Here is a 19,662-nt window from a genome sequence, read left to right on the forward strand (position 1 = left end):
CACTTTGGGGCCACCCAAGCTGCGACTAGAGAGGCCGACTCGGACAGAAAATTGTCTTATCTCAACTGGTGCGTGTCTTTCTAACGAAAAATAACGTACATCTAATAGCCCAGCGCTCCACAAGATTTCTTGAGTTGATCCTCCTATAGGTTCACCATACTGCTACCATATCTAGAATGCAATGCCGTAAAAAAATCCTTACGGAAGTGGCCATTTTCCGCTAGTTCTAACCACCGCAGATGCGCATGATCCTATTGCCAACCGAAAAAAGAAAATGGAAATTCAATACAGCCAATTGGGAGAAATTTAGATGACTCTCTCCTCTCATATGATTCAATCAGACACCTAGAAATCGAGGAAATGAATGCATTTCTTCCGGAACACATAACAAATGCGGCCCTCGAGTCTATCGTGCAAAAAAGACGCACTTGTGTTATTATTAAGCCGTGGTGGAACGGCTAGTCTGAGCTGGCTAAAAAAAGACAAAATAAAACATGGAGTAAGTTTTCGCTTTCAAGCGCACATAGATGATTGGAAGGCACATTCGACGGGAGGCCAAGAGTGAGAGCTGGAGAAACTGTGTGTCGGACATAGCTTCATGTGAAGGTAAAAAGTTCTATGCGAGGGTGGGAAGGCTTAAGGGGCAAGCTCTTAGCCCGCTCCCATTGGTAAATAATCTAGGCGACACGCTAGAACAAGATGACACACTAGGTGAGCGTTTTGAAAACATCTCTACTTCACTTGACTATACGAATGAGATTTTAGCGCACAAAAAGAAAAGTCTGAATGCAGATCACTTTTTCCCACAAACGAAGTACCGAGTGCTATAACAGCTCTATAACAATACACGAACTAAACATCGCTGTAATCAGTTGCCGAAGTTCAGCTCCGGGTAAGGACCAGATCACTTGCGGCATGCCAAAGGAGCTGCCTAAGGAGACGCCTGAATGCTTGGTTGGCCTTTTAAATAAAGTTTTTCATGCTGGCTGTTTGCCTGACAGTTGGAAAGAGGTAATCGTTATACCAATCATCAAACAAGGCAAAGATTACTCCATGGTTACGAGTTATCGGCCGGCAGCTTTAAACATTTGCTTATGCAAATTGTTTGAAAATATCCTGGATCGCCGCATTATACACTTTTTGGAAAACAGTGGTACACTATATACGTACCTTGCAGCTAGATCACCAACCCTAACCCCCGCAGGGGCGTCTGCGTCAGCAGACGTTTGGTGTGTTTCGACACCACGTACCCGAGCACATGAGGGTTGGACCCTCCCGCGTGTAGCCGTGCGTGGCTTAGCCGTGTCTGGGGAAAGGGCGATCCTGGGGGTTGAGCCGATGCCGGGTGTTTGGACCTTTAAGGCCCCTCGGCGGAGGCAACACACCTCTTCGGCCTCGGCTTCACATAGACGGCACCTCCAGACTAACCCACCTGGAGGAAATCGGCAGTCGCCTTTTCCTGTCCTCCTCTCCAATCTTGTCTTTCTCTCCCGCTTTTCCATCTTTCCGGTCTTTTCCTCACTTCTCCTCACTTCCTAGTTTCTCGGCGGCAAGGGTTAACCGTGTGTGGCTAGCCAGCCTTGGTTATGCTGTATTTGGTTATAGCAGCGATGTAGGCTGGCGTTGGCAGGGTTTCTCTTGCAGGAACTTCTGTCACGTCCCCCTGTTGGGCTCCATGGTGGGTGGTTGGCATCGCGGCCGAAAACCCAACTATACTTATGGAAAATGCTTTTCCTAAACTACCCGATCGCCCTCAGAAACGAGGGCGCACCGAAGACGTCTCTCAGTTCTTTGGACAAGTCCACAACTTCCCTCGATTTCACATAATACACTCAGAAAAACCAGACAAGCTAGTGCGAACCATTTCACCGTCCCTTGTTTCCAAGTCTTTGACTGAAGTTTTTGGTACAGGATACAAGGTGTCGAGAATGTCAAGCGGTGATCTCCTTTTGGAGCTCCAAGATCAGAAGCAGTATGAGAAACTGCCGAAACTTGTGTCATTTGGGCAGACCCAAGTAACAGTAACCCCGCATCGTACTATGAACGCCACCAACGGCTTTGTCTCGGACGACGACTTGCTAGAGCTCACTGAAGCTGAACTCTTGGAGGGCTTCAGTGAACAGAATGTCATAAATGTTAAACGAACTAAAATGAGGCGACATGGTAAAGAGATCAAGACGAAGCACGCAATACTCACCTTCGGCTCAAGTGTCCTTCCCGAGTCCACCGAGGCCGGTTATATCAAACTTCGTGTTAGGCCATACGTGCCCAATCCTCTTAGATGCTTGAAGTGCCAAAGGTTCGGCCATAGTTCACAGAACTGTCGAGGCCGGCTGACATGCGCCAAGGGCAGTAACAATGAACATTTCTCTGAAACGGGCCAGAACACTCCACATTGTGTCAACTGTGATGGCGAGCTTGCCGCATACTCGCGGTCCTGCCCGTCTTGGAAAAGAGAAAAAGAAATTGGGACAATCAAAGTCAAAGAAAACACATCTCTCAAGGAGGCACGTAGGCGGGTGTCATACCTGTCTAAGAGCAGCTTTACCGAAGTGGTGCGTCAGGGGGCAGCGTCACAAGGGCCTCCGGCGGCTGTCCGACCCACCAGCAGTGAGTCGGCAGTTACGCCATCTGCCCCCGCGGCGGTTGCAGCTAGCGCTGCTCCGCCAGCCCAGCAGAGGGGAGCATCGACCCCGAAGATGGGCGCAGCCAAGGCTGCCCCAACCTCCACGGCCCCTTCCAGCGCTGGCAACAGCCGGCGAAGCCAAATCCCTCAGGGAGCCGCATCGACCTCCGGGCTGGTGGGCGCAGTGGCCTTGCCCTCCAAAGCGGGACTCTCTCTTGTAACCTCTCGCTCGCAAGAGCATGTGCCCGGCGCCTCACGAGAGGCAATGGACACTGCACATGTCCTCAAGGCGCAACAAACGCCTAAGGAGCGGCGAGGCTCCCAGCGAACGCTCCAGAAAGGGCAGAACCCCCGTTACAGGGCCTCAAAAGAGCTCTGTAATCTAAGGCATCAGTTCCATTTCCGTACACACAGCACCAATTTACTTTAAATATGGATACACAAATCATTCAATGGAATGTCGGAGGTCTTCTTAGAAACCTTGATGATGTGCAAGAACTTACCCACAAACACAATCCAAAAGTGCTGTGTTTACAGGAAACACACTTAAAATAAAAACATACAAACTTTCTTCGACAGTATGTTACTTTTCGCAAAGATCGAGATGATGCTATTGCATCATCGGGCGGTGTTGCGATTGTAATACAAAAAAGCATAGCGTGTCAACGTTTACAGCTACGAACGGCCCTTGAAGCAGTGGCGGTTCGAGTTGTTCTCCCAAACAAACTTATCACTGTTTGCTCGCTTTACATACCCTCCCCCCCATTACAAATTAAATAAACATGAATTTCAGTCCTATATAGATGAATTGCCAGAACCTTATGTTGTTCTTGACGATTTCAATGCGCACAGCTGTCTGCGGGGCGACTCTCGTATAGATGCGCGAGGTCGTCTTGTTGAACAGTTCCTCTCTTCTGGTGCATGCATTCTGAATAAGAAGGAACCCACATATATTACTGTATGCAAACAGAACATTTTCTTCAATTGACCTCAGCATAGTTTCCCCGTCTATACTCCCTGAACTTGAATGGGAAGTTACCAGCAATCCTTACGGGAGCGACCACTTCCCCATACTGGTAAGAACGTAAAGGAAACGAGTATTCACCACAGGCTTCTAAGTGGAAAGTTGATACAGCCGATTGGGAGAAATTCCGAGCTCTCACTAGTGTTTAATGGAATGACATGTCTTGTTAAGGAATTGATGCTGCTGTGCAGCATTTTACAGTCTTCATTATAGATGCCGCATCTAAATGCATATCAGAAGTAAATGGCTTGGCATGCAAACTGCGTGTCCCGTGGTGGAACGACGAATGTAGGATTGCTCGTAGGAAACAACAAAGCGTGGGGGTTGCTACGCGCGTCTCCCGCTGCAGAGAATTTTATCAACTTTAAGAAAGTAAAGTCCCAAGGGAGGAGAACCCGCCGACAGGCCAGAAGTGAGAGTTGGCGGAAGTTTTTATTGAGTATCAACTCGTATACAGATGAGAACAAAGTCTGGAACAGGGTTAATAGGATAAGAGGGCGACAAACATATTCACTCCCTTTGGTAAACACACAAGGCGCGACCCTGGAAGACCAGGCAGACTCACTTGGGGAGCATTTTGAGAGTGTGTCAAGTTCAGCAATTTATTCACAATGCTTTCTCAAATGCAAACAAATAGAAGAATGTAAGCCATTCATCAGAAAATGTGGACAGAATGAACCATACAACCGTCCTTTTAGTATTGCCGAGTTGAAAGCTGCCTTGAGCGCATGCAAGAGCTCTGCATCGGGATCTGACAGAATCATATATGAAATGATCAAAAACTTACACAATGACACCCAAGTTACACGCACTTTCAACACCATTTGGGCTGTAAGGTACCTTCCAACCGCATGGAAAGAAGCCATTGTGGTTCCTGTTTTGAAACAAGGCACGTGGCAAGTTACAGTGGCAAGTTACCGCCCGATAGCCCTCACAAGTTGCCTTTGTAAGGCATTTGAAAAAATGATTAATCGGTGACTCATTCATTTCCTTGAACTGAGCAAAATGCTTGATCCCTATCAGTGTGACTTCAGGGAAGGGCGCTCCACAACTGATCATATTGTTCGTATTGAAGCAAACATCCATGACGCATTTGTACACAAAGTTTTTCCTATCCATATTCCTCGATATGGAGAAGGCGTACGACACAACGTGGCGCTATGGAATCTTGAGAGACTTGTCAGAAATGGGCATTCATGGTAATATGCTAAACCTAGTGGAAAGCTATTTGTCCAATCATACCTTCCGGGTAAAAGTCGATCGTCAAAGTACTGGCCATCCATCTCAGAGAACTTGCATTTTCTTTCCTCACAGCAGACAGTATTGCGTAGGCCTCGGTCGTAAAGATACTTGTTTCCAGATGCAGTACATCGGATTCTGAGAAGGATGGGCCAACGGCAGCATAGGACACCCCGGCATTTGACTTCGGAGCGTCTGTGTAGAACTCTGGGCAGGAGTGCTTGTGCTGGAGTTCTAGGAAATGCGTTCGGATTTCGATCTCTAGTGCGTGTTTTGTTACTTCTAAAAAGGATATGTAACATTCTACGACCTGCTACTCCCAAGGTGGTAACAACTTGGTCTGATGCATTAGGCGAAGCTTGAGGAGTGGGACATGCATTTCATCGCTAAGCTCCCTCACACGAAGCGAGAAAGGCTGTCTTACAGACGGACGATTATAGAAAAGTGCAGTACACGTCATATCGTTAACGCTGCTAAAACATGGATGCTGATGATTGGAGTGCATTTTCAGGAAATATGCAAAAATCAGCTATATATACAGCTCCCTAAGCGTCGTGAAGGCCTTGATGTCGCTCTATACACACAAAAATCCAGTACTTTATGAACTCTATTCCGTCTTGTGCAAAGCGTACATATATAACAAGCATATCATTATATGCTGGGTGCCTGGCCATAGGAGCATCGAGCGTAACGTTCTGGCGGACGAGATGGCCACGTCAATCGCATCGCAAGCTGTTAACCCTACCGCTGAGGTGCCTGTCACAGATCTGAGGCCTTTCTTACGAAAGAAACTGCGAAACCACTGGCAGTGCACGTGGGACGCGCAAACTCCACGTGATAAAGCCACAGTTAGGATTCTGGCCCTCTGCAACAAAATCACGCCGAACAGATGTCATATTCTGTCCTCTCAGAGTAGGACACACATTTGGCACCCATAATTTTCTACTCACCGGAAGTGAGCCTCCAACCTGTGGTAGATGCGGGGAGAGGCTGACCGTACTCCACGTCCCCCTGGAGTGTCGGCAAGCCGAATCTGAGAGAAAGAGACATTCTTCCTTAGCATACCGGCAGCACATTCCTCCTCATCCTGCAATGTTTCTCGGTCCAGAACCGCTTTTTAATACAGACACAGTCCTAGGTTTCCTCAGAGATGTGGTCTTACATGCTATTAGTCCCATACATTCGTAGCGCTGCCTTTCTTTAGAGGATGCCGCTGGGATAGCTGTACTGTATAGCACATGCCTCCAGGCCCTTGTGTTTCAATTGCTCCGGTGAGACAGTTGTGCTGTAGCTAATTTTTGCATCTTACATGTTCTGCATATCATATCATATTCTTCCGCAATGTAGTGTAAGGCTCATAGTACTCGTCATTAGTCATCGCCATAATCTTATAGCACGTAGATTTTACGCACTTTACAGCGACTATTTTTAGGCCCTTTCACAGCCAAGTCACATCTTCACAGAACTCATCATTTCACCACGAAATCACCAACACTGTCTTGGCGCTCTTTGGCCATACCTGGCCCTTGCGCCACTAAACAACACACATTCATTCATTCATTCATTCATTCATTCATTCATTCATTCATTCATTCATTCATTCATTCATTCATTCATTCATTCATTCATTCATACCAACCGGTAACATTGTCCTCCTTGAATCGCACATACAAGATGCATTTGTCCTTCATCGGTACGGCCTTTCTGTATTCTTTGATCGCGAAAGCGCATACAACACATCATGGCGGTGTGGCACAGTGCAAGGCTTGACCGCATATGGAATAAGCGGAAACATGTCATACAGAGCTACCATGTCATACAGAGCTACCTCTCCGATCAAAAGTTCCGAATGAGAATAGGAAGCAATCTGTCTCGAACCTTTCTGCAGGAAAAGTGTGTTCCCCGGGAGGTGTACTTAGCAAGCTGTTTATTGTGTAAATGAATTCTCTTCTTTATCGGCAACAATTGCCTACTCGGTCTATGTAGGTGATCTGCAAGTGAGCTTTAAACCTTGCAATCTATTCATTTGTGAGCATCAAGTTCAGCTTACTGTAAATAAACTGTCGAAATGGACAAATGAGAATGGTTTCCGGTTTATTGTGAAAAAAAAGAACATGTATACCATTTTCAAGAAAGAAAGGTATGCGCCCTTATCCGTCTATTGAATTAAATAGACGCCAAGTGACGTACGAGCAAAAGCCAAGATAAGTTTGTCGGCTTCATTTTCGATAGCAAACCTATATTTATTCCACACACCAAGAATTTAAAAGTAAAGTGCCTAAACTCGATCAATGTGAAATATCCTTGTCCATTATTCTTGGGGAGCTGACACGTAGTATTTGCTGCGACTATTCAATAGTCTTATAAGGTCCCGAATAAACTATGACTGCGTAGTATTTCAGTCAGCCTCTAAAACAACGTTAAAGGTTTTTGACCCCATATACCATATAGAGAGAGAGAGAGAGCAAATGATAAATGAAAGGTAGGGAGGTTAACCAGGACTGAGCCCGGTTGGCTACCCTACACTGGGGAAAGGGAAATGGGGACGGAAAGATTAAAGAAAGAAGAGAAAGTCCACCGGGGATATCGTTCAGTCACTCAGTCCGGATTACAGACGTTCACTCAATCCTGTGTCTTTCAAATATCGCAGCAGCGCTTTTGTGGCCTTTTGTAGCTGCGATATACGAGGCCATGGTCCCAAGATCTTGTTCAAGGTGAACGGTTTGCTATCTAACTTGTTGAGAGTTGTGCAGAGATCTTGTCTTTCATTTTCAAATGATGGGCAGTAGCACAGTAGATGGTCGATAGTTTCTTCGACACCGCAGGCATTGCACTCGGCGCTATCAGCCATGCCAATCAAAAACGTATATGCATTCGTGAATGCGACGCCCAAGCGTAAGCGGCACAACATTGTTTCCTCATTACGCGGAAGCCCTGGTAACAGCCGCAGTTGCATAGATGGATCGAGGGAATGCAATCGATGTTGAGTGAAATCAGGCGTGTGCCACTTCTCCAATGTCATACGTTGCGCTAGCTTGCCTAAGTGTTGGGCTGCGTCAGTACGCGATAAAGGTATAGAAACAAGGGTTGCTCCTTCGTGTGCTTTCTTAGCAGCGTCGTCAGCGAGGTCGTTGCCGGAGATACCGCAATGGCCAGGCAGCCACTGAAACACGACGTCGTGCCCTTTAGCAATCATGTGATGGTGAAGTTCTCGTATCTCCGATACGAGTTGTTCACAGGACCCGCGACGAAGAGATGACAGAAGACATTGTAAGGCCGCCTTTGAATCACAGAATATTGCCCACCGATTAGCCGGTTGGTTGCTAATATAATCAACGGCACCTCGGAGGGCAACAAGCTCCGAACCGGTCGATGTTGTCATGTGAGAAATCTTGTATCGGATGCTTAGTGATCGTGATGGTATAACCACTGCCCCGGTGGAGCTGGTCTGGGTGGAAGAGCCATCCGTATATATGTGGACTCGGTCAAAGTAGGAAGTGTGCAAACAATCCAGAGCTGCTTGCTTCAAGGCCAAGGTAGATAGGTCGGTCTTCTTTCTTATTCCTGGAACCGTAAGACGCACTTGAGGTTGTTTTAAACACCACAAAGCTGAGGTTGAACGTGCTGATGGTGTAAACCCCGATGGTAGGGAGGCACGATACTTGCTGATCTCGTTGGAGAAGGATGCCTGTGGTCGTCGTTCTGGCAGAGAGGCAAGAAAGCTTGATTGAATCCGTGAAATATGACGAACATGCGCCCTGAGCGAGTCGGTGCTGATGTAAGTCGTGATCGGATGGTCTTGAGCCATTATAATGGTTCCTGCTGTTGAGGCGCTCCGCGGAAGGCCTAGGCAAACACGTAGTGCCTGTGCTTGCACGCTCTGAAGTTCTCTAAGATTGGACTTGCATATTTTAGCAAGCACGGGAGAACTATAACGTAGAAATCCGATAAAAAGTGCTCGATATAACTGTAGCATGGAGCCTATTGACGATCCCCATGTTTTGCCGGCGATGAACTTGAAGATGTGAACAATAGATGTGAGCCTCTTCTTCAACTGGGCAACCTGAGGGCTCCAAGAGAGGTCCCGGTCAACAATGACACCCAAAAACCGATGATTTTTCTTTATATACCATATAGGCATTCGGCTAACTACTGGTGCTCTTCGGACCAGCCCAGTTCAAAACCTCTATAGGCAGAGTGCAATCAATGGCCTGATTTTCGGGGCATGAACGGAGAATGAACTCGTTTCTGTATGATATGCTCATGTCACCTAATTACCGCCGTTCCTGAGACTAGACAATGGGTCATGCTTTCGAGGTTGACGTTTCATCGGAAGAAGTCACGCTTAGATCTCGAGCATACTTTATTGGTATCAGTCACTTTGTCGTTGTTTTAGCTGAACAAGAAAGGGCTGGTGCGAGGTCGCGCTTTTGGATTGTGGATCAGAAACATTTCCGGACGCGGAAGTGCTGCGCGTTCAGCGTTATCTATCGTCGACGTCACGTTGACCAGCGTCGTACACTCCAATTATTGCGTCCCCTTTCGCTCCCCCATTCGCCCTCCCCACGTGTGGGGTATAAAGCTGAACAAAGTCTATTAACTTTCCTGCCTTTCTTTCCTTCATTCTCTCTCTACCTTTCTTTGCCTACGCCACTTTATTCTTGGCGAGTCACCCTTAGCGTGTACGCACCATGATGTCATCATTGATATCATCGTCATAATAACAATAATAATGACCATCGTCATCCCTTCCACGTGAACGCGCACGAGCTAATCCTTGGTGTTCGATCTGGTCTGTACGTGCCAGAATTTGAAGGAAGAAGAAGAAGAAGAAGATCTGGTCTGCGTTCGGTTCTGCTTTTTGTGGCAGGCGTTCCTCAGGTGAGCTTTGCAACGGATAGAATCCCGTGTTTCAATGAGGCGGGGGTAACGCTGACGACGTATTTTGTTCTGATCAAGCTCCTAATTTAGGGGAATCTTGTTTTTTTGTCTTATAGCGCAGTTACTCCCTAATGAGGGCATCACTGATGTAAGAGTCGCACCCTCAACTTGATCGGCAAAAATTTGGACATGTGCTCTCGAATCCGGGGAAGAGTGCCAAAGCATGTATAAAAGAATCTTGTGAGGACCAGCTCATTGTGAACATGAGATCTGAACAGATCCCGAAATCTCAAGTTTTGTGTTCTTTATATACAGTGGTCAATGACCTGATTTACTAATGCTGCTATTAACTGACGAGGCGGTGTTCCGTCGAACTCTGGATTACAGTATAGAAACAATATCGTTCACTCATTTGGTACGGAGGGATAAAGGGCATTACGCACTACCAAAAAAATTAAAACCATATCACACGGCCCCGTACAAGGCCGTTGAAATCGAAAAAAAAGTGCCGTCTTACTCTTGAACGTATACGGTATAACATCACCTCTTCAGACCTACCCCGTTCGTGGCCGGCGCAAACTACCATTGATTGATAGATTGATTATTGGATTGGTTAGGTTATTGGATTGGAGCGCGCTGGGCATGCCAAACCTTGGCGCCGCGACGTTTCTGTGCTGACATCCGTAGGCGCTTCATCGCTCGACGTGGGTGGTAGGGACGCACGACAAGCGAAAACACCGAAATGTGGCCGGATGTGCTAGGCTTCGGCGATGGCGCCGAAATCACAGTTTCTGCAAGGAAGGTCAATGCCCAAATCGATAGTATGTCGAGCCTTCGGCGTTGCAACTTGGTACGTAGGTACGCGTCTCAAAAGAAGAGAATAAAGTGTGCAGGAACTCCGCAGGAGTGCTATGCGTAAACACAACCCCAAATTTCAGTCGGCCCACCACCAAATTCTAAGTTGGCCCACCCTCAAATTTTAATTGGCCCACCCCTACAGTCGGCTTCGCCGTGCATTTTCTATGGAGCCCTAAGTACGCCTATACGTATGCATAAATCTGCTCATATGGGTATTATGTCTCATAAATGTAGATTTTTTTAGAGCTCTTAGGCGCCCGTTTCTGCGGCGAGCGTCGGCGTAACTAAGCGAGCGAGCTCAGCGAGGGATCAAAGAGCGAACGCGGAGCGCAGTGGCGTATGAAAAACGTGAGGTGCAAAGCGGAGGCGGAGGGTATGACGAAAGCGTGAGAAGGAAAGCGTAGTGCGGTGACAATGGCTGGAAGATGGCGCCAGAGTAGCGCGCGTCGTCAATGAGGTCTGTTTGCGACGGCTGCTGTGAATCGCGACCACTCGACACCCACGCGCTAACTCTCGCGATCTTTAGATTAGCCAGGCATTCACGCCACACTTCGTTCCATTTGCAACGCCCGCACATGACATTGTCCGCATCAGCCAATATATCGCGAAATGTATATACGTAAAGAGCAGCGTTTAGATTTCGCATGAGGGAATATCGGCAGTGAACTTTTTTTGGTTTCAATTGTTTCTTATCGCTTATAAATCAACCAGTCATCTACGTTTACACTGCTATAACGATTAAATGTGTTCGTAAATGATGAATTTTAGTGAAGATACAAGTCATTACACTTTTCGCGTGATAGATTTTGCTGGGGTACTCGCCGAAGAATCCGTACTCATTGAAAAAAAAAGCACGAAGTTCGCAAATATGAAACTCGGCGCCAAAAAACGGATATCGATTTGCGTAAACTGCATCTGTTAAAGCATCTCAAGTGCACCAATGTGATGCATGAATTTACAGCCTACGTGAAACTGTTGCAATGTTTTACGACGGTTTAATAATATTCCCACTCACACTATAGTGCTATGTTGGAAACCGGTGAACAGCGCACGGTTTCTTTCCCACTTCACATGGCTTAATAGGTGCCATTTACAGAAGTGCGATATAGCTTTTCTTTTTTTTACTGCTGGGTTACGGAATTGGTAAGCTTGATACTTGGGTACCTAAAAAAGTTGAAATTCTCATGAGATTATTCTGAAGAGTTAGTGGCATCAATTGAAAATCCACTTCCTACAGTTGTAGACTGACTTTTGTTTCCTTTAAGTGAAAGAGACATCAAATTTAGCGCAGTGATTGCCGAATCGAATGATTTCACTGTCTCCTCATATTTAGGATACGACCTCTCCACGGCTAAAACTTTACTTTTCTTTGTAAACCGATTTGCACCCGTAAGAGTCCTTAAAGTTCAAATAGGCCTATAACTGACACCCTTACACCCCTTAAGTGTGGAAAGGTGAGAGTTGTAAACAAAGTACTCCGATTAGTGCAAATTGGTTTACTGTGTAAGAAAAGTTTGCACCATTTGGGACGTATCTTTGTCCCGCAATAATAATCGTCATCTATCTTGCTTGCCTCTCCTTGCTTTAATGTTAGCGCCCGGTAGTTCTAAGTCATTAACAACACGTGCGTTATCAGGGTGACGATATTATTCTTGAGAGGAAAGTAGCGAGCGCAGACTTTTCAAGACAGAAAACGCAAGCAAAGCTGATGACGATCAATGTTTAGGGACAGGGTAGTGGTGTAAACTTTTTAAGGGAGTGTACTGGTACGTATTTTAGAAGTTGTAGAAACTTTGCCATAGTGATCTCGCGTGTAACAGGTGAACACTTATGAATTATGAAGGTTGGGAAGGCTTATAGGGCATTTTAATTTAATATAAAGTTGGTCTCTCCGTGTCATCGACGTTCCGTGAAGTCGTGACACAGAGCAAGATATTTTGTAGTCGTGTAGCAATCAGGCTTTACAAGTATGAAGACCGTTACAGTTTCGGTTTGCTTATTTAGGTTAGTCATTCTGTTTACACTGTACGAAACGTTCATAACGGAATATGCAAGAGGAGGTCCCAGAGCGTAAAGCTGAATGAGGACGTTCCGTCCATAACAGAGATGTATGTACATACAAAAAAGCAGCAAGGAAACTCAAGCTTACAGTGGACACAAGCACTGAAAGTGTGTGTAGTTACAACAAAAACAGTTCCAAAAGGCTGTGCGAAGTGCGAAAACACCCGCGTACTTAGATTTAGGTGCACATTAAAGAACCCCAGGTGGTCGAAATTTCCGGAGTCCTCCACTACGGCGTGCCTCATAATCAGAAAGTAATTTTGGCACGTAAAACCCCATAATTAAAAAAAAGGCTGCAAAGTAAACATAAAATATGTCAGGGATTAGGCAACTCGTAAAAATACACAAAATAATGGCTACACTCGTGAACGTGAACATGGTTTTCTGTCGACGGAGACGAAGAAATGCCGATGTCCTATAGTAATGCGCAGCTTCACTGTAAGAAGATGTACAGTCGCGGACAGAATAAAATGGACCACGGAATCTCCGAAAACGTTCAATTCCCGAGCAGCCTGTAGCAGTAACCAGTAAAACTTCCCACGACAACGTTGTTAGCATATTCTAGTCGAGGTCCAAAATGCAAATACCAGATTGCGTTGTGAGGTTGTGGAGATATTCAGCTTTTTCTTAGATTTCATGGTCCATAATATTCTGTCCGCGACTGTACATCTCTCCATAACCCACACCATTACACTCTTTAATTATACCTATGACAAATTTGCACCGTTTCTCACTTTTAAGGACGTAAATTATTTTACAGCGTAAACGTTCGTAGGCTCATAGCCATCGTCATGCTGCAAGTTGTGTTCAGCCAACTAGCCCTAACCATCACCCTTTTAAGTTCAGAGTGACGGACGTCCGAAAGTAATCTTTAATTGCTAAGTGCCGGTGTAGTGCCGGTCTTGTGCGGTGTAGTGACGGTGCTGTGCCTTGGTGCACGCAGCGATATAGGAGTCCTTCGTTCAATTTGCTGCAGGCGACATGCGCGCATCGTCAGCCTCGATGACAGAGCCGGATGAGAAAACGACGGGTGTCACGATGACCTCTGCCCAGTCGTCGCTTGCACCATCCGCTCGGCAGTCTGGAATGAGCGGTACGCTGCTGGACCAGACCGTAACTGCCATCACACCACGACCGTCATTGTCATCGCGATCACACCGCCATCGATCGCTAACGTCACATCAGACCTAGCTCCACCATTCTTATTATCTGCACTATCTCCACTAACGCCGAAAGAACAACTGCTACTATTGCTGCTATTTGCTGTTACTACTGTTTATACTACTGCTGTCACTGCTAATACTTACTGCTGTTAACTAGTACTGCTGCTAATATTTATTACTACTAACTACAACCACCACCACAACAACAACAGCATCGTCATCATCACCAGCATGATTGCAAGGTGGAGGCCATTCCCGCGACCGCCACTTGTACGTGACCCTCGCTAGCTGATTCTGCTATCTAATCACTCCACTTTATCCTTTGCCCCGCTCCACCCCTGTACGGTACTTGTGTAAACGCGAGCGGACTGGGTGTTTTACCGGATGAGTGGAGGCGCAAACGTGAACAGCCTGTACGGTGCAGCGACCTGCGGGTGCAGGGCTCAATCATATAAGCGCAGAGCTCTTCTTTTAAATTCATACTTTACAGGTCCACTGAAAGTCTGTAGAAAACAGCAAAATGTTGCGCCAAGAAAAGTCACATAACAAAGGTTGCAAATAGTACAGTGGCGCATCATTATAGAGTGTTATAAAAGAGCGTATTCAGGTTATAACGAAATTTTTCGCGGTTTGACATGGATGTGATTGTTCTTGCACGTTGAAACACTGTTCCATTGTGCAATAGCGCGGCTCAGTGATGATGAGGTAAACGCCTGCGTTTTACCATGTGTGCGCATGAAACTGAGCTTCTTTTGAAGGTGCTGAGTCGTGCGCCTGGGTGCATGAATTGGCAGACTGTAAGATTTATTGATATAAATGTACCTGTGAAGTGATCATGCGGCGAGTTCCGCATGAATGAAGTGAAATGTTTTCTTTATTCGGCTAATGCTAATGGGTATACTTACGAGAGATGCATCTGGCTGCTCCATTTTCAATAGATTCCAACATGCTGATAAGGTACTCCTGATACGGCGCCTATCAGGATGAAGGAAATGGCAGTTGCGGATGAAAATGGGTTAGATATGCTAACTTTCGCATATTAGAACGTGTGTTATGCATGTGTATATGCAGGTAACCGAGGTACTTAGAAGCCTTAGAACATATGACTGCTACATGCGTAGGTCAGGAAAAGACAGGTCTAAGGGGGACGCCAAGATGCGACGGGGTATTGCAAGTTATGGTATTATTAATTCAATAGTGAAACACTGAGTTAGTGCGTTTTCGGCTAACCTAAATAAATTTGCATTTAGTAGCGTCAAGGGACATTTGCCATGTTTTGCACCAACTATAAATAAGATCAAGGTCATTTTGGAGAGCAGAATGGTCATTCAAATATCTAATAGCGCGGTAGCTGATGCACTCGTCAACGAACAACCTAATCGAATATTATATGTTGGAGGGTAAGGGGGGGATTAATGTACATTAAATAGAGTAATGGACCGAGGTTACTTAAGCCTTGAGGCACACCGGAAGGGACTTTGCAGAGGTCATATGAAAAGTAATTCACTACTATAAATTGCTGACGCATAGACAAGAAGTTACGAAGCCAAGATAATGTTAATGAATCTAAGGAAAGGGCAGACAACTTGGAATTCAAACGGCAGCGGGGTAAATTATTGGAAACATTGGAGAAATCAAGAAAAAGGTAGTAAGTCTGGTTATTAGCGTTCATGTCAAAGTGGTGAGTTGAAAGAACTGCAAGTAACACGAATAGCCTTTCCTGAAAGCATGCTGATTAAAGAAGAAAAACTTATTAGATTCAAGGTGAGAATAGATATGATAAGCTGTACATGCTCAAGTAGTTTGCCGCATATGCATGTTAGTGAAATAGGTCCGTAATACCAGGTGAGTGTCTGTTACCATATTTGAAAAGGGGAATGACCTTAGCTATCTTCCAGTCCTTAGGTATTTCACCAGATGATAACGACTGGTCAAAAAGGAGACACAGAATGCGACTGTAAATATCGGTGGTAATCTTTAGTATTTCTGAGTTTATGCAATCAATACCAGAAGAAGTAGAAACTCTAAGATGGAGTGACGATGATTGGTGCCATTAAGGCGAATTTTTGCTCTGGTACAAACGGCACGTTCGAACACCCTTCCCGTGTAAAAATTGATGAGAAATACGCATTGAAAGCAACTGGACAATCTTCATCAGAAACCGGAGTTTGTTTTGCATCGTATATTGTGATATGTTTAATAAAATGATTAGGGCAAATTACTTTCCAAATTTTTTTATAGTTATTGCTGATAAGTGAGGGCAAGTCTTGAGAGTAATATTCCTACTTGGCTTCACCTAATGCTTTACTCTAAGCTTGTATGCACTACTTATATTTATCCCAATAAGAAACCGTATTATTATGTTTCGCGGTATTGTACAAGCGTTTCTTTTTATTTTGTAGGGATTGAAATTGCTTTGTAAAGTGCTAGTTTTATTATTTGCTATAGATATTAATGACACATACGGGTCAACTTTAATATTTTGCATTTACAATGTGTCCTGTTCTCTTTCACGGACCGTGAAGCAAACGAGGGTAGAAAATGTTCATTGTAAAAGACATTTAATTCGGTGTTTATTCCGTCGTAATTGGCTCCGTTATATTCCCGGATAGTTTTACCCGTTGCACCGGTAAATGTTAACGGTAGGTTAATTGTTAAGTTAAGAAGTTTATGGTCACTAAAGCCTTCTATATAAGAAACGGGTAAAGCAGTGTCCGGTGCGGTCGTTAAAACCAAGTCCAGTATGGTAGCCCCACGAATGCTTTGATCAACAAATTGAGATAAGTTGTAATCAAATGTAAAACAAAATATTCTGGGGTTTTACGTTCCAAAATTGGGATATGATTGAGACACTCTGTAGTGGGGCACTCGGAGATCAATCTCGACCACCTGGGTTTTGTTTAACGTGCATCTCAATCTAAGTACACGAGCATTTCTTGCTTTTTGCTCGGGGGACGCTTACCAGTTCCTTTGTTATTTTTTTAGAGCGCAGCTCTTTGGCGTCCGTTCCTGGGTTTCGCGTCGTCGTCGTCGTCGTCGTCGACGTCGTCGGCCTCGTAACCAGCTCGCCGACGAATCTGCTGCTCCGCCGCCGCGCATGCGCGCTGTCGGCTCTCCGGGCGAGGGAGGATGATGGAAGGGAGGAGGAGAGACTGTGGAGGAGGGCTGGCTACACAAATGGCTCTTTGGCGTCCGTTCCTGGGTTTCGCGTCGTAGCTCGCCGACGAATCTGCTCCGCCGCCGCGCATGCGTGCTGTCGGCTCTCCGGGCGAGGGAGGATGATGGAAGGGAGGAGGAGAGACTGTGGAGGAGGGCTGGCTACACAAATGGCTCTTTGGCGTCCGTTCCTGGGTTTCGCGTCGTAGCTCGCCGACGAATCTGCTCCGCCGCCGCGCATGCGCGCTGTCGGCTCTCCGGGCGAGGGAGGATGATGGAAGGGAGGAGGAGAGACTGTGGAGGAGGGCTGGCTACACAAATGGCTCTTTGGCGTCGTCCGTTCCTGGGTTTCGCGTCGTAGCTCGCCGACGAATCTGCTCCGCCGCCGCGCATGCGCGCTGTCGGCTCTCCGGGCGAGGGAGGATGATGGAAGGGAGGAGGAGAGACTGTGGAGGAGGGCTGGCTACACAAATGGCTCTTTGGCGTCCGTTCCTGGGTTTCGCGTCGTCGTCGGCGTTATCGTCGGCCTCATAACCAGCTCCGCCCCCCTTTCATCCCCCCAGCGCTAGCAGCGACCGACTGATACCGCTTTCGTGAGTCCGCTACCGCACTCACGAAAGACGTCGTGCACTTCCTGCAACTCGCATTAACCGTCCATCGATCCACACCGATGTTAGTAGTGGGGGACTTTAATGTTGACATAAAGACAAACAGCAATTTCCTAACACTTATGCCGGAGAACATCCCGTTCCTCTTGCTCGTAACGCGTCCCACGGCTGTGACAACCTCGCGAGGCACTTGTATAGATCTCGTCTTTGAGAATCAAGCATTGGTGTACCAAGTCAAACATATATCAGTCTATTTCTCCGACCACAAAGCTTCCTTCATGACTGTCAAGAACTGTTAGTGGAGTCTTTGTTAAAGGAATACGTGTGAAAAATAAAAAAAAAATTCTGTGATAGCGCATACATGTGTTGCTCGATTTCTTTGCCTCAATCTATCGAAAAGGTGAAACAGCTTATTTGCTGCGCTCAAATTTCGCATTAGGAAGTAACGTAATCGTCGGTAATTTTTTTGTTCATGGATTAGAGAACTCAATTTTTCATTTAACGCAAAAAAATAAATAATTAATGACATGTCCGAGATGAGACGTTCTTTTGCAGTCACCATGGGCGAGTCGAAAGCGGAGAACGCAACTACGGTGGAGTACGAGACAGTGGTCACGACTGGCTCCCGGCGGATGTCCACGATGCCCTCCACCATGGGTCCTGTGCGGCGCCAACCACTGTCAGAACAAAGTGGGCATTTTAAACGCGACGCTGTTAACGTGCAGCATTTGAGCTATGCTATGCAGTTGGTGCGTGGATTCCGAATGCATCTTGGCAACAGCGCGATGAACCAAGGGAGGAGGGAGGAAAGACAGAACGCGTGCTCTGATCTTCAACTGATGTTTTTTTTTTTACCGTGCGGAAGAACGTCGGTCGCATATACAAGCAAAACTGCGCCGAAATCTCGCGCAACATGAATGAAAAACAAAAGTCAGTTCAAGCACATGTGAGAGAGAGAGAGAGAGTAGGCTTAACAGATGTGTGTTGAAGCGAGGTAGTCTTTGAATGCTGCTTAGGCAAATAAGGCCTTATTTCTTTTTTCGACCGTGCGTTCTTCGGGTGGGTGGACATAATAAATTGCGCTGTGCAGACACCCAGTAAATTTTTCGTCAGTTAAGGCCCGTTCACACTACACGAAATATCCGGCGAGCGAAGCGGATTCGGCAGCTTTTGACGCCGAAGAGGGCGGAAAGCGGCGCGGTGAAGGTAATCGGTCCAGGGCCCATTTTTTTCCGCTTTCGCCGCCGCCGGAAGTTGCCTTTTGACGTCACAACGCGTCTAATCTCAACATGGCAGCCAGCATGTCTGAGCGACCGGCCTTCTCCGTAGAAACGGCGCTATACAAGCAGACGCAACAAAAGCCCGCGAACGAGAGGCGCACACGTGAACTCTCGTCTCGTTCGCGAAGTCGCGAAACCAGAAAAGAAACTGCCGCGAGATCTCGCTGTCGTCGCGGAAAGGCTTGAAGCGGCGGCGGAACCGCCGATGCACGCGTCAACAGATGAAAACACGCTCTCTTTTTTCCGGCGAGCGAATTCGCTTCGCTTGCCGAATTTTTGTAGTAGTGTGAACGGGCCTTTAGAGTTCATCAGCCGCCATTGTAATTACGACAGCACTCACGCGCGTAGCAGCTGAGGAATGAACTAAGTGCAGTGTGGGTGCTTTCGCATTCCGCACCCATCGAGGAAAGGGGGAGGGCCGAAGGGGGAGGGTGAATGTTGGCGGCTGGAAATCGAACCTACAACCTCGCGCTGAGAAGCAGTACGCCTTAGCCATGCACTGAGCTACCATGGCAGGCAACGTGCTATGGATTTAAAGAACTGGCGCCAATCCATGACGTCACTGGTCTCTCCGAGTGCCCGCACAAGGGGGAAGTGTTATTTAAGCTCCGAGGCTAAGCTTTAAATACGTGGGAACGAAGAAATTATTTTGCTCGGAAACCACTGCACCCAATTTGACAAGGTTTTCGTGGCACTTAAGTAAAAAGGTTAAAATATGGTGACCGTAGGGAGGGGCGGATTGTCGATTTAGATCGTCAGTTCTTTT

At 46.5% G+C, this 19,662-nt stretch overlaps 1 protein-coding gene across 4 annotated transcripts in view; it reads left to right on the forward strand.

Moving 5' to 3' along the window:
• The first annotated feature begins 9,655 nt into the window (after positions 1–9,655).
• Positions 9,656–19,662, forward strand: part of LOC135896127 (uncharacterized) — a 54,779-nt gene continuing 44,772 nt past the window's right edge. For 3 of the 4 annotated variants that reach the window (XM_070520802.1, XM_065424476.1, XM_065424477.1), the window contains exons 1-3: positions 9,656–9,770; positions 13,666–13,782; positions 18,172–18,306. Coding sequence is in view for 3 of the 4 variants with exons in the window: in XM_065424476.1 (XP_065280548.1) it covers positions 13,671–13,782; positions 18,172–18,306 (247 nt within the window). In the remaining variant the exon portion in view is untranslated. Of the gene's footprint in view, positions 9,771–13,665; positions 13,783–13,985; positions 14,123–18,171; positions 18,307–19,662 lie in introns of those variants that run through there. The other variant, XM_070520801.1, reaches the window with a different exon arrangement.

This window comes from Dermacentor albipictus, chromosome 6, assembly GCF_038994185.2.
Source record: "Dermacentor albipictus isolate Rhodes 1998 colony chromosome 6, USDA_Dalb.pri_finalv2, whole genome shotgun sequence".
NCBI classification, from domain to species: domain Eukaryota; kingdom Metazoa; phylum Arthropoda; class Arachnida; order Ixodida; family Ixodidae; genus Dermacentor; species Dermacentor albipictus.